This window comes from Strigops habroptila, chromosome 12, assembly GCF_004027225.2.
Source record: "Strigops habroptila isolate Jane chromosome 12, bStrHab1.2.pri, whole genome shotgun sequence".
Lineage (NCBI taxonomy): Eukaryota > Metazoa > Chordata > Aves > Psittaciformes > Psittacidae > Strigops > Strigops habroptila.
Window position 1 is genome coordinate 21,237,941 of NC_044288.2, and position 13,626 is coordinate 21,251,566.

Sequence of the window (13,626 nt, forward strand, 5' to 3'; positions counted from 1 at the left end):
GTGCTTTTTTAGCTTTCTTGGAGGATTGGTGTGCTGGGCTGTGACGGGTTTGAGTTCTTAAATGAAAGATTCCCCCTGGGTTGTTTGGGATCATCGGAGCCTGTTTGCACAAATGTCGAAGAACCTGTTGCTTAGTCTTTTGTTTCAGAGGGTGATGGATTTTCTTTACTGAGAGTTCGAGAGTGTTCTTTCAGAAGTGGAGGTGAAGGGGGAGTCTGTTGCATAGATCGGAGGAAAGCAGGAAGGTTGGTCCTTGTGGAAGGAAAGAACTCTTGCCAAAGTGCATGTCCGTGCTGCAGAGAGAGAGTGATGTAATCGTACATAAAACGTGTTGGTTAAGGAGAGAAAGCACAAAAGAAGAAACGGTCCGGGTGGGAAGGAAGGCAGGACAGGGAAAAGAAGACGAAGAGAAACGAAGGAAAAGGAAGTAAGGAAAGAACAATGCAGAGAAAGTGAAAAAGAATGAATCAAGCAAAAGAGAGAAGAGGAAGAAAGGAAGAAACAATAAAGGAATTTACAAGCACGGACCAACACTGCCATTGTACACAGAAATGTGGTGAGGGAGAGAAAAGAAAAAATGAAAGACGAAAGGAAAGAGATAAGTTAAAAATAAGGAAAGAAGTAAGATTATAAAGAAGAGGGGGAGGAAAAAAAAAAGGAAAAACCATACAGGACATGACCAGGGTTCACCTTGCAAAAGCATCCAGGAGGAAAGGGAAAAAAAGGCAGTAAGAAAGAAAGCATAGAAGGGAAGGAGCGAAGAGGCGATAGGGGAGATGACGAGCCCGTACTGATGTGCCCTCTAGCCGCGAACCGGAGCTAGTCCCTAGCAGCCTCCCCCGTGGGTAGAGCACTGCGCTCCGGCGCTGCTGCCCCGTCAGTAGCGGGAATGGGTCCGTCTTTGACAGTGTCCGCCGCGGCGCCGGAGAAGTCGGGGGAGCTGTCAGCGGGAGTAAAGGAGAGAGAAGGGTAGGAAGAGAAGGGAAAGGGGCGTAAAGAGCAGGGCAGAGCAACAAAGGAAAGAAGAACGGATGGAAGAAGGAGACGGAAGACAGAACAAAGGAGCAAGAAAGGGCGGGGAGGGGGGAAGAAGCGAGAAGAAAAGAGGGGAGGAAGAGGAAGAAAGAAGCAATGAAAACCTGAGATTTGAAGTAAGAAGATAGGAAGGAAATCAGAACGAAATTAATAAAGGAAGAGGAGAAAAGAAGGGAAGCTATGCAAGCAAAGAAAAGGAATAGGGAAAAAAAACAGTCGAAGGAAAGAGAAGGGGAGAAAAAGGCGAGCGGAGAGCGGAGCAGCCCAGGGCCGCAGGCTTGGGCGATGTCGGGAAGCGTGTGAGGCGTTGGAGCAGCACACGGTGTCGCTGCAGGCTCAGAAACGGCGTGTGGGCGGCTCCGCCCCGGTGCGAGCGGCGGAGAGCCCGGCTGTGAGCGCGGGGGGGCGGCGCGGGCCGGGCAGGAGAGCCGGTGCAGCCGTGCGGCGGCGGGGAGCCGTGCGAGTCTCGGACCTCTGCCGGAGGTGGCGATAGCGATGGGCGGCGTGTGTCGGGGTGCGTTGTTGCGGCTGCTGGTGCTGCAGGCGTCCTGGGCGTTGATCGGCGGGCAGGTGCGGTACTCGGTGCCGGAGGAAGCGAAGGCCGGGACGGTGGTGGGCCGGCTGGCGCAGGACCTGGGCCTGGAGGCGGGCGAGCCGGAGGCGCGTCGGCTGCGGCTGGTGGCGCAGGGCCGGCGGGCGAGCGTGGAGGTGAGCGGGGCGCTGGTGGTGAGCTCGCGGCTGGACCGGGAGGAGCTGTGCGGGAAGAGCGCGCCGTGCGCCCTGCGCCTGGAGGTGCTGGTGGAGCGGCCGCTGCGCGTCTTCCACGTGGAGCTGGAGGTCACCGACATCAACGACAACGCCCCGGTCTTCCCCGCCGCCCGCAAAAACCTCAGCATCGCGGAATCGTCGCTGCCGGGGACTCGGTTCCCTCTGGAGGACGCGTCGGATGCAGATGTCGGAGCCAACGCGCAGCTGTCCTATAGCCTCAGCCCCAGCGAGCATTTCAGAGTAGAGGAAGAAAATAGTAATTCGCGCAGTAAATCCCTGTTTCTGGTGCTCGCGAAACCTCTGGACCGCGAGACGATGCCGATTCACCGTCTGTTGCTGACGGCGAGCGATGGGGGCCGCCCGCCGCTGGCGGGCACTGTGGAGCTGGTGATCTCGGTGCTGGACGTGAACGACAATGCGCCCCAGTTCAATCAGTCGGTGTACAGCGTACTTTTGCCCGAAGACGCCTTAGAGGGCACGCTGGTGGCACGGGTGAACGCCACGGATCCGGACTTTGGAGTATATGGTGAAGTGATTTACGAAATGGATACAGTTGTTCCTCCCTTGGCGTCAGCTGCATTCAGCATCGATCCGAAGAGAGGGGAGATTAGACTGACGGGCGCCCTGGATTTTGAGACCGTTACTTTATACAACCTACACGTTAAAGCTAGAGATGAAGGGACTCCCCCGCTGTCGGGTCACTGCAAGGTGGTGGTGGAGGTGCTGGACGTGAACGACAACGCGCCGGAGGTGTGGGTGACGTCGCTGTCGTTGCCGGTGCCGGAGGACGCGGCGGTGGGGACGGTGGTGGCTCTGCTGAGCGTGTCGGACCGGGACTCGGGGGCGAACGGGCGCGTGCGCTGCTCGGTGTGGCCGGCGGCGCCGTTCGGTCTGGTGTCGACGTTCGCGGGGTCGTACTCGCTGGTGCTGCGGGAGGCGCTGGACCGGGAGCGGGTGTCGGAGTACGAGGTGGAGGTGCGGGCGGAGGACGGCGGGGCGCCGCCGCTGCGCGCCAGCCGCGGTCTGCGGGTGCCGGTGTCGGACGTGAACGACAACGCGCCGGCGTTCGCGCAGGCCGTGTACACGGTGCTGGTGCGGGAGAACAACGCGGCGGGCGCGGAGCTGGCGCGGCTGTGGGCGCGGGACCCGGACGAGGCGGGCAACGGTCGCGTGAGCTACTCGGTGTCGGAGGGCGGCGGCGGGGCGTCGGTGTCGAGCTACGTGTCGGTGGACGCGGAGAGCGGGCGTCTGTGGGCGCTGCAGCCGCTGGACTACGAGGAACTGCAGGTGCTGCAGTTCGAGGTGCGGGCGGTGGACGCGGGGGAGCCGGCGAAGTGCGGCAACGCCACGGTGCAGCTCTTCGTGCTGGACGAGAACGACAACGCGCCGGCGCTGCTGCCGCCTGCCGGCGGCGGGCCGGGCGTCGGGGCGCCGGGCTCGGCGGTGCCGGGGGCGCTGTGGGCGTGGGCGTCGTGGGGGGCGCCGGCGGGGCAGGTGGTGGCGAAGATCCGCGCGGTGGACGCGGACTCGGGCTACAACGCGTGGCTGCGCTACGAGCTGTGGGAGCCGCGGGGCAAGGGCCCGTTCCGCGTGGGGCTGTACAGCGGCGAGGTGAGCACGGCGCGGGCGCTGGAGGAGGCGGACGGCCCGCGGCAGCGCCTGGTCATCGTGGTGCGGGACCACGGCGAGCCGGCGCGCTCGGCCACGGCCACGCTGAGCGTGTCGCTGGTGGAGGGCGCCGAGGCGGCGCTGGCGGCCGCGGGCTCGTCGGGGTCGGGGCTGCGGCCGGCGGCGGAGGGCGGTGCATCGGCGACGTCGGCATCGGCGACGACGACGAACGTGTGGCTGGTGGTGGCGATCTGCGCGGTGTCGAGCCTGTTCCTGCTGGCGGTGGTGCTGTACGGGGCGGCGCGCTGGGCGCCGCGGGCGGCCGTGCTGTCGGGGCCCGGGCCGGCCACGCTGGTGTGCGCCAGCGAAGTGGGGAGCTGGTCGTACTCGCAGCGCCAGAGCCGGAGCCTGTGCGTGGCGGACGGCGCGGGCAAGAGCGACCTGATGGTTTTCAGCCCCAACTTCCCTCCGCCGCCCGGCCCCGCGGCGAAGGAGACGCAGCCGGAGGCTCCCGCTCTGCTGGACACGGTCAGTGGCGCTTCCTCCCTCCCTTTCACGCCTCTCTCCCTTTCCCCCTACGCTCTTTTTCCCCTGTCGCCGTTCTCGTTCGCCCGCTCCTTGGGCAGTCACGGATGTGAGCCAGGCTCAGACCCCAGGTCCTGAGGGCTATGGGTGTTGGGCGTGTCTTTATGGCTCTTCTGGGCACCTTGTCATCAGCCTCCACATCCTGATCGGAGCACCCTGGCCCTTGCTAGGGGAGTCTGTAAAGAAAGGTCTGGCCTAATCACAGAATCTTTAAGAACTCAATTTCTATTTGAAAGTGCTGAAGAAGCACAAAGCATCCAGGCAGCTGTATAGCATCTAAGAGTTCCAGAGTGGCTTTGCAGCATTCCATGTATTCTTTGTTCCAATCATAAAGAAAGGTGAGGATGTACAATGGTTTGAGTCTTGCTCAATGTAGGCTTTATTGCTGCGACACACTGAGTGGTGGAGCAGTCTCTGAGTACTGTGGCAGCGATCCTCCGAGTGTCACTGACTGTTGCCTGGGCACGCATCCCAGGGAGTGTGTCCTTGAGCAGGGAAAAGTTTCCCGAGGGAAATGGAGGTGCTGTGTACAACATGGCCTGTGCCACTGGGGAGGAACTGGAGCATGTCTGCTTAGATGATCACATTTCCCATGGCAGGAAATAGATTATGCCAGCAGAAAACCTCAGGAAGTGTCCCCATGCACAGTGCTGCTTGTCCAGGATCCTCTCAGGATCTCCAGAAGTTTTGTGTATTCTCCGCCCCCCTGTCTTTGTTGTTGGTCTAAGACACTGGCAAACCTGACCTTTCAATACAGTGGCATGGGATCCTCTGGTTTTCTGCTTTCCTTTTAGCAAAACCTCTGTTCTTTTGTTTTTATTTCTCACCCTGGCAATGTGTAGGCTCTAGGGAATGAGGTGCAGATGGTGGAATTTTGGCAGCTCTCGGGTTGCAGAGGGTTTGGCTGGTTGGCCATCAGTGTGGGGGATGATTTTCCCCACTATCCTGAAGTGAGATTGACATTGCAAGAATATCGTTAGCTCTCAGGAGCCCCACCTGAGGCCCCTGTAACACAAGTGTGTGAGCACAAGGCACTGATCAATAATTTCACAGCTTTTGGAGAACTTCGGTCATAATTTTTCTGTTCAGGCTCCCCAGAAAGCGCTGATAACATCAAAAAATTATGTCCCTTAGAAGAAACTGTCCTTTCTTTTTGTAAGAACCAACTGTTAATGCTACAGGTAAGTTGCTTCTACCAGAAAAGGCTGTGTTTGAAGAGACAAGTCTACTTTTGTTCATGTCTTAGCTGAAGTATCTTTATGTTGGATCGAATGAATGTTGACTGTATTGGATCAGCAAAGCACCACTGCCTGGTCTCGTACCTTTCCTGCTGTTGCCAGGCACAGCTGGCCAGGTGGAAGCAAGCATGAGTAGAGAAAGGACCCTAATACTTTTCTTGGAGTTGGGTGTACAAGGAATGCTAGAATCAGAATAGTTTGTGTTGGAAGGGACTTTTATAGGTCATCTAATCCAAGCCCCCTGCAATGAGCAGGGATGTCTTTAACTATATCCGCATTGCCCTAAGCCCAGTCCTACCTTCTTGATGGAAGGATTAACAAAAGCTGGAGTGAGCCCTTGAGGTATGAAAGGAAATGGTGGCATGTCTGGGAGGTTAATGTGGCAGTGAGTAGAGCCTGGCCATTTCCTCATGTGAAAGGTGACTGTGAGCAGTGGGAAGACTTGTCTGTGGGCAGGGCAATTCAAAGTCTGAGTATTTTGGCACTGATCCTCCAAGTGGCACTGACATGGCCTGGCCTATGTCGTGGGGAAGGGTAGTTTTAGAGGGGAAGTGTCTTCCCTGTGGGAAAAGGAGATGCTGGGTAGAACATGGTCAGTGTTAGTGGGGAAGGACTGGAGAATGTCTGCTGAGCTGTGGAGATGACAATTCCCATGGCACATAGAGGATGCAAATAGAAAACCCTCAGAAGAGGCCTGGCACACAGGGCTGCTCTCCTGGGATCCCCTCAGGGCTTCCAGAAGTTCTACATATTGTCGCGGTCTGATGTTCTCTGGGGTATCACTGCTTTTGAAGATAACTGCTGTACGTGCCTTTGATCACTTGGTTTTGGAGTGGAATATTTTTAGTCAAGCAGAAGCTTTTTGAAATTGGAATCATTCTGGCAGCCTTCTCAGAACATCTCCTCACTCATCTCTCTGGTCTTAGTCTTGTGAGTTAGGGGAAGATGTGCTTTCCATATTCAAGATGTTGCAAACCTCGTGTGGCTGGTTTTCTTCTCTCACATTCTCTGTTCCCAAAACATTTCTTCCCATGTTTTGGGAACAGGGGATGAGATGCAGACTGCTGAATGTTGGCAGGTGGCAGGTTTTGGGCAGTGTTCCATGAGTGTGTGGGAAGGTTTTTCCGCTCTCGTGTCCTGAGGTTGGTGTTGAGATAATATCACTATCATTCAGGTCTCTCTCCCTATTCCACTTTGATACAGGTGCATGAGGGAGCACCACACAGTGTCCAGTGTTTTGAAAGCTTTTGGAGAACATGAATAATCTTTTTTCTGTTTGGCATTCCATGAAATTGCAGATAATGTTAAAGGACAATGTCCCTCAAAAACAGTTCTCTTGTTCTTTTTCTGAAGATTACACCAATGATTCTACATGTAAGTTACTCATACATGAAAAAGATGCATTTTGAGAAATTAGATTCCTGTTCAGTTGTGGTATCTTCGTGTTGGATTGAGTGAATGCCACCTTGACTGAAATGCCTATAGGTTTGGAGCAGCAAAGCACCAGTGCCTGCTCTCATTCCTTTCCTGCTGCTTCCAGGCACAGTGTGATCAGGTAGCATGGATGGAAAAAGGACCCAATGAATTTCATCAACCAACACATTCATTCCATGAGGGGATGTTCTCAGTGAAAATATCGTGGTGTTACCTTGGTGGCTTTTGTTTGGCTGTATGACAAGTGATCATGCTAATGATTGCGAGCTATTACGTGGGCGCTAATGGCCCTGGGTATGGAGGTTCTTTCTGTGATGTTCTGGCAGAGCATGCATGCCACAGAGGGAGAAGCAAGAGCCTGACTTTCAGTGTGGAGGTGGAGAATGAGACCAGAAGAATGGCTTTTCATGGTGGTACATAAAGAGTGCTTGGATGCTGTCGTGGCCTTGTGTTTTATGAGCCTCACCTGAGTAATTGTCATCCTGGGCTGTGACAGGTTTGAGTTCCTGAATGAGAGACTCCCCTGGGTTGTTTGGACTCATCAGAGCCTGTTTGCAGAAATATCATAGTACCTGGTGCTTGGGCTTGCATTTCTGAGGGTAATGGATTCTGTTCTGCTGTAGCAGAGCTTTTCTTTGCCACATGATTGCCTTGCTCTCTTATTTGCTGGGTTCTTGAGAGTACTGGAGGCTGAAGAGTGTGGCCTTCGTCCTGAGAGGAGGGGAAGTTGGAGGTGCATGGAGAGCGGAAGAGCAGGAAGGTTCTTCTGTATCTAGAGGGATGGAAGGTGACAGAGAAGTGGAATGAGAGCTCTTGCCAAAGGACATGTCAGTGCTTCATGGCAAGTGTGGTGTGGCTAATTTAAAACACTTTGGTAAAGGACAAAATGAGCAGAAGATACAAGGATGGAACGAGAAGACAAGCCGAGGCAAAGATATGGCAGAGTGGGTCAAGAAAAGAAAAGGAAGAGAAAAAGGAAGAAGTGAAAGGAAGAAGAGAAAAAAAAAGGAGTGGGGAAAAAGAAAGGAGGGGGGAAAGGGAACCTTTGTAAGAAATAAGTAGGCAAGGAAGAAAGAAAAAAGGTAGAAAGAAGGATGGAGGAGATGATTGAGGAGATTACCAGCATGCTCTGATACTATCTCAAGACTCTTAATGGAGATGAGGAACTCAGTATATTCAGTACTCAGGAACGCCCTGCAAGGCTTGACAAAGAGTAGTGAGGAAGAGGAATGAGAGCTCCTGCCAGAGGCCATGTCTCTCCATCCTTGCGAGCATGGTGGAGACATTGGGAAAATATTCTTGTAAAGGAAAAAAAGAACAGAAGAGACAAGGATGGAAACAGAGAGGAGGGGAGGAAAAAAGGCGAATGAAGAATGAAATATATTTAAGAAAAATAGAGTAAAAAGAGTCAAATAGAATGAAAATGAGAGAGAGAAAGAAAGAAAAAGAAACAGAAAAAAGAAAGAAAAAAGAAGGAAAAAAGAAAAAGAAAAAAGGGAAGAAAGGAGGAAGGAAAGGAAGAAAGGAAGAAAAAAGACAGGAGGAAGGAAAGAAGGAAAGAAATGAAGAAAGGAAGAAAAAGAAAGGAGGAAGGAAAGAAGGAAAGAAATGAAGAAAGGAAGAAAAAGAAAGGAGGAAGGAAAGAAGGAAAGAAATGAAGAAAGGAAGAAAAAGAAAGGAGGAAGGAAAGAAGGAAAGAAATGAAGAAAGGAAGAAAAAGAAAGGAGGAAGGAAAGAAGGAAAGAAATGAAGAAAGGAAGAAAAAGAAAGGAGGAAGGAAAGAAGGAAAGAAATGAAGAAAGGAAGAAAAAGAAAGGAGGAAGAAAAGAAGGAAAGAAACTAAGGAAGAAAGGAAGGAGAAAAGGAAGGAAGAGGAGGGAAGAAAGAATGGAGGAAAAGCAGAAATGGAAGGAAGAAGAAAAAGGAAAAAAAGGAAGCAAGAAGAGGAAGCAAAGAAGGAAGAGGGGAGAGAGAAGTAGGAATTAGAAAGAAAGACCGAGTGAGAGAGGGAGGGAATAAGGAAAAAAAGAAGATGAACGGTAGAGAACTAAAGGAAAGAATAGAAAAGGAGGGAGGAAAGAAAAGCGTCTATGCATGCAAACACGGAACAAGCAAGGAGAAAAAAGGAATGCGAAAAACAGGGAATGAAGAGAATGAAAGAGGAGAAGGGGAGGAAGAGGCAAGCTAGAACGAAGCAGCCCGGGTCCGGAGGCTTGGGCAGTATCGGGGAGCGTGTGAGGCGTTGGAGCAGCACACGGTGTCGCTGCAGGCTCAGAAACGGCGTGTCGGCGGCTCTGCCCCGGTGCGAGCGGCGGAGAGCCCGGCTGTCAGCGCGGGGGGGCGGCGCGGGCCGGGCAGGAGAGCCGGTGCATCCGGGCGGCGGCGGGGAGCCGAGCGGGACCCGAGCCGGTGCTGGCGGCGACGATGGTGATGAGCGTGTGTCGTGGTGCGTTGTTGCGGCTGCTGGTGCTGCAGGCGTCCTGGGCGTTGGTCGGCGGGCAGGTGCGGTACTCGGTGCCGGAGGAAGCGAAGGCCGGGACGGTGGTGGGCCGGCTGGCGCAGGACCTGGGCCTGGAGGCGGGCGAGCCGGAGGCGCGTCGGCTGCGGCTGGTGGCGCAGGGCCGGCGGGCGAGCGTGGAGGTGAGCGGGGCGAGCGGGGCGCTGGTGGTGAGCTCGCGGCTGGACCGGGAGGAGCTGTGCGGGAAGAGCGCGCCGTGCGCCCTGCGCCTGGAGGTGCTGGTGGAGCGGCCGCTGCGCGTCTTCCACGTGGAGCTGGAGGTCACCGACATCAACGACAACGCCCCGGTCTTCCCCATCGCCCGCAAAAACCTCAGCATCGCGGAATCGTCGCTGCCGGGGACTCGGTTGCCTCTGGAGGACGCGTCGGATGCAGATGTCGGAGCCAACGCGCAGCTGTCCTATAGCCTCAGCCCTAGCGAGCATTTCAGAGTAGAGGAAGAAAATAGTAATTCGCGCAGTAAATCCCTGTTTCTGGTGCTCGCGAAACCTCTGGACCGCGAGACGATGCCGATTCACCGTCTGGTGCTGACGGCGACTGACGGGGGCCGCCCGCCGCTGACGGGCACTGTGGAGCTGGTGATCTCGGTACTGGACGCTAACGACAATGCGCCCCAGTTCAATCAGTCGGTGTACAGCGTAGTTTTGCCCGAAGACGCCTTAGAGGGCACGCTGGTGGCACGGGTGAACGCCACGGATCCAGACGAGGGAAGTAATCGAGAAGTGATTTATGAAATAGATACTGTTGTTCATCCCTCGGCGTCAGCTGCATTCAACATCGATCGGAAGAGTGGAGAGATCAGGCTGACGGGCCCCCTGGACTTTGAAACAGTTGCTTTATATGACCTACACGTTAAAGCCAGAGATCAGGGGACTCCCCCTCTGTCGGGTCACTGCAAGGTGGTGGTGGAGGTGCTGGACGTGAACGACAACGCGCCGGAGGTGTGGGTGACGTCGCTGTCGGTGCCGGTGCCGGAGGACGCGGCGGTGGGGACGGTGGTGGCTCTGCTGAGCGTGTCGGACCGGGACTCGGGGGCGAACGGGCGCGTGCGCTGCTCGGTGTGGCCGGCGGCGCCGTTCGGTCTGGTGTCGACGTTCGCGGGGTCGTACTCGCTGGTGCTGCGGGAGGCGCTGGACCGGGAGCGGGTGTCGGAGTACGAGGTGGAGGTGCGGGCGGAGGACGGCGGGGCGCCGCCGCTGCGCGCCAGCCGCGGTCTGCGGGTGCCGGTGTCGGACGTGAACGACAACGCGCCGGCGTTCGCGCAGGCCGTGTACACGGTGCTGGCGCGGGAGAACAACGCGGCGGGCGCGGAGCTGGCGCGGCTGTGGGCGCGGGACCCGGACGAGGCGGGCAACGGTCGCGTGAGCTACTCGGTGTCGGAGGGCGGCGGCGGGGCGTCGGTGTCGGGCGGCGGGTGGCGTCCGGCGTCGAGCTACGTGTCGGTGGACGCGGAGAGCGGGCGTCTGTGGGCGCTGCAGCCGCTGGACTACGAGGAGCTGCAGGTGCTGCAGTTCGAGGTGCGGGCGGTGGACGCGGGGGAGCCGGCGAAGTGCGGCAACGCCACGGTGCAGCTCTTCGTGCTGGACGAGAACGACAACGCGCCGGCGCTGCTGCCTCCTGCCGGCGGCGGGCCGGGCGTCGGGGCGTCGGGCTCGGCGGTGCCGGGGGCGCTGTGGGCGTGGGCGTCGTGGGGGGCGCCGGCGGGGCAGGTGGTGGCGAAGATCCGCGCGGTGGACGCGGACTCGGGCTACAACGCGTGGCTGCGCTACGAGCTGTGGGAGCCGCGGGGCAAGGGCCCGTTCCGCGTGGGGCTGTACAGCGGCGAGGTGAGCACGGCGCGGGCGCTGGAGGAGGCGGACGGCCCGCGGCAGCGCCTGGTCATCGTGGTGCGGGACCACGGCGAGCCGGCGCGCTCGGCCACGGCCACGCTGAGCGTGTCGCTGGTGGAGGGCGCCGAGGCGGCGCTGGCGGCCGCGGGCTCGTCGGGGACGGGGCTGCGGCCGGCGGAGGGTGGCGCGTCGGCGGAATCGGCGACGACGACGACGAACGTGTGGCTGGTGGTGGCGATCTGCGCGGTGTCGAGCCTGTTCCTGCTGGCGGTGGTGCTGTACGGGGCGGCGCGCTGGGCGCCGCGGGCGGCCGTGCTGTCGGGGCCCGGGCCGGCCACGCTGGTGTGCGCCAGCGAAGTGGGGAGCTGGTCGTACTCGCAGCGCCAGAGCCGGAGCCTGTGCGTGGCGGACGGCGCGGGCAAGAGCGACCTGATGGTTTTCAGCCCCAACTTCCCTCCGCCTCCCGGCCCCGCGGCGAAGGAGACGAAGCCGGAGGCTCCTGCTCTGTTGGACACGGTCAGTTGCTTTCCCTCCCTTCCTTTATCGTTTCTCGCCCCTTGTCCCCTGTCACCCTTTTAGCCCGCCCGCCAACTGGCAGGTGCTGGTGTGAGCCGGGCTCAGGTCCTGGGGCAGTGGGTGCTGGGCTGTTGCTTGAAGCTCCTCCGGGCACCTTGGGATCTGCCTCCGCATCCTGGAAGGTGCACTGTAGCTCTTGCTCTTCTGGTGAAGGGAAAGGTCTGGCTGCACTCTGCAGCAGGTACGGTCCTTAGCTGAGCTTTGCTGCTACACGTGTGAGTTGTTCTTCCCTTGTAGTAAATTCCTGTTGATATGTGCAGTATTTTATCAGAAACTCTATTCTTGTGTTCTCTGATTCTCCACTGCAGGAGAGATGTTACCTGATTATACTTGGGATTTCAGGGGTTTCTCTGCCTGTGGTGGATATTCTCCATTTCTGTTCGTGCACCATGCTCATAATGAAATTAGGGGATGCGTGGTAGACTTTTTTCCATGTTCTTTTGCAAGGATGTTGTTACTCTATCAGTAGCGTAAAGTGTTCAGGCAGAGGACTTTGATCCAGCATGGATGTCCGAAATAGCAAATTTCTTGTTGTAGTTCTGCAACCCTGAATCATGATATAGATGTGTATAATCAGAATTGACAGCCTCAGGGAAGAACAAAAAACCTTGTATTTAAAAAAAACCCCAAACTCCTCTACATTGTAGATCATCCATTGTAGTGTTATGCTCGTCAGCATTCGAGTTCTTCTCTCACAGAAAGAAATCAATGGCTATTGCCATTATTGTTATTGTGACACCATCTCTACAAATATATGTGTTACATTTCAGAGGTGTAACAGAACTCCCAGGTGTGGATCAGTTTCATCTGGGATAACGGAACATGAAGGGTCAAATACAGATAGTCTGCTGAATACAGTGATACCGGCTGCCTGTTTATTATGGGGCTCTTGATTGCAACAGTTGCGGATTTGTGCTCCTGACCAGTGAAGTGGCGTGACAAACACTGGATGGCTTCGATGTTCTTTCAATATTTGCTTCAGCAGCCACACCCTCACAAAATTAAAAACCAAACTGAGCTTCCCCCAGTAACACCCCCGTAAATCCAGATTGCCCTGCCCGTATCATCTGTTACACTGGGGGCTTGTCAACATTTAGGTTCTTCTGTCACAGAGTGAAATTAATGCCATTACAAATTTAGAGCTGCTCTGACATCAGCTTTTGAACATGTAATGTGCAACACGCCGTCTGTATAGTACAACTGGTATGGTCTTTTAAAGTGCTCTCATTGTTTGGAAGGGTCCAGAAATGCTGGAGTGAGCCCTGGTTTGGGGAAGAGAACAGAGGCGTGTCAAGGAGGTGAATGTGGCAATGGCCCTGAGCAGGGCCTAGGAACCTCATAAAATCAAAGCCATTGCAATTTAAAGCTCTTTTGTCATTATCTTTTGAATGTGTAAAGTGCACTGCACATAGTCTGTATGATACGATTGATATGGGTGTTTTTGAGAGTGCTCATTGTTTGGAAGGGGCCACAAATCCTGGCGTGAGCCTTGATTTGGGGAACAAAACAGTGGCATGTCAGGGAGGTGAATGTGGCAGTGGACCTCTGGACTAGGAACTTGGCACCTCATAACATGAAGGGTGATCTTGAGCAGTGGGAAGACTTGCCTGAATTGAAAATCCTTGGGAAGCCCATGGGCCATGTAGTAAGGCAATAACGGGAGACGGCATGCTTGTCTGGAGAACACGTCTCAGACTGGGGAGTGGGGAATAACCAGAGTAAAGCATGAAGCAGGAAGGGCACAGATTGTTCCTGCCCAGGATCCTTTCCCAGGCTCCCAGCATGTCTGGAGTTGGAGGCCTTCTGGATCTTGAGACAGTGTGTGATATTGAAATGCCAACAATGTCTTTTGAATTTGTGAATGTCTCCCACGAGCCACAGTGTCCTGTGGTGCTGCTGCCTGATGGGGGAAGATGAGTATGTGCAAAGAGCTGGGTCATGCGCTGAGAGGGGTTTAGAGCTGGGGCATGTCTCTGTGTTGGAGCAATGTCTGTGTATTGTGGCAGTGATGGCACTGAGTAGGGCCTGTGTCTGC

General features: G+C 55.8%; 2 protein-coding genes across 2 annotated transcripts in view; both read left to right on the plus strand.

Annotated features, from left to right (window-relative positions):
* Nucleotides 1–1,530: 1,530 nt before the first annotated feature.
* Nucleotides 1,531–4,074, plus strand: LOC115616065 (protocadherin alpha-13-like). Its single transcript, XM_030504879.1, has one exon. The coding sequence runs from the start codon at nucleotides 1,531–1,533 to the stop codon at nucleotides 4,072–4,074; it is 2,544 nt and encodes an 847-aa protein (XP_030360739.1).
* A 2,449-nt stretch (nucleotides 4,075–6,523) lies between these two features.
* Nucleotides 6,524–13,626, plus strand: part of LOC115615650 (protocadherin alpha-C2-like) — a 151,610-nt gene continuing 144,507 nt past the window's right edge. The window contains exon 1 of the mRNA XM_030504055.1: nucleotides 6,524–11,531. Within this exon, the coding sequence (XP_030359915.1) occupies nucleotides 9,093–11,531 (2,439 nt within the window). The 5' untranslated portion in view covers nucleotides 6,524–9,092. The remainder of the gene's footprint in view (nucleotides 11,532–13,626) is intronic.

Coding starts and splice junctions, on each gene's coding strand:
- LOC115616065 (XM_030504879.1), top strand. CDS start 1,531: ATGGGCGGCGTGTGTCGGGGTGCGTTGTTGCGGCTGCTGGTGCTGCAG.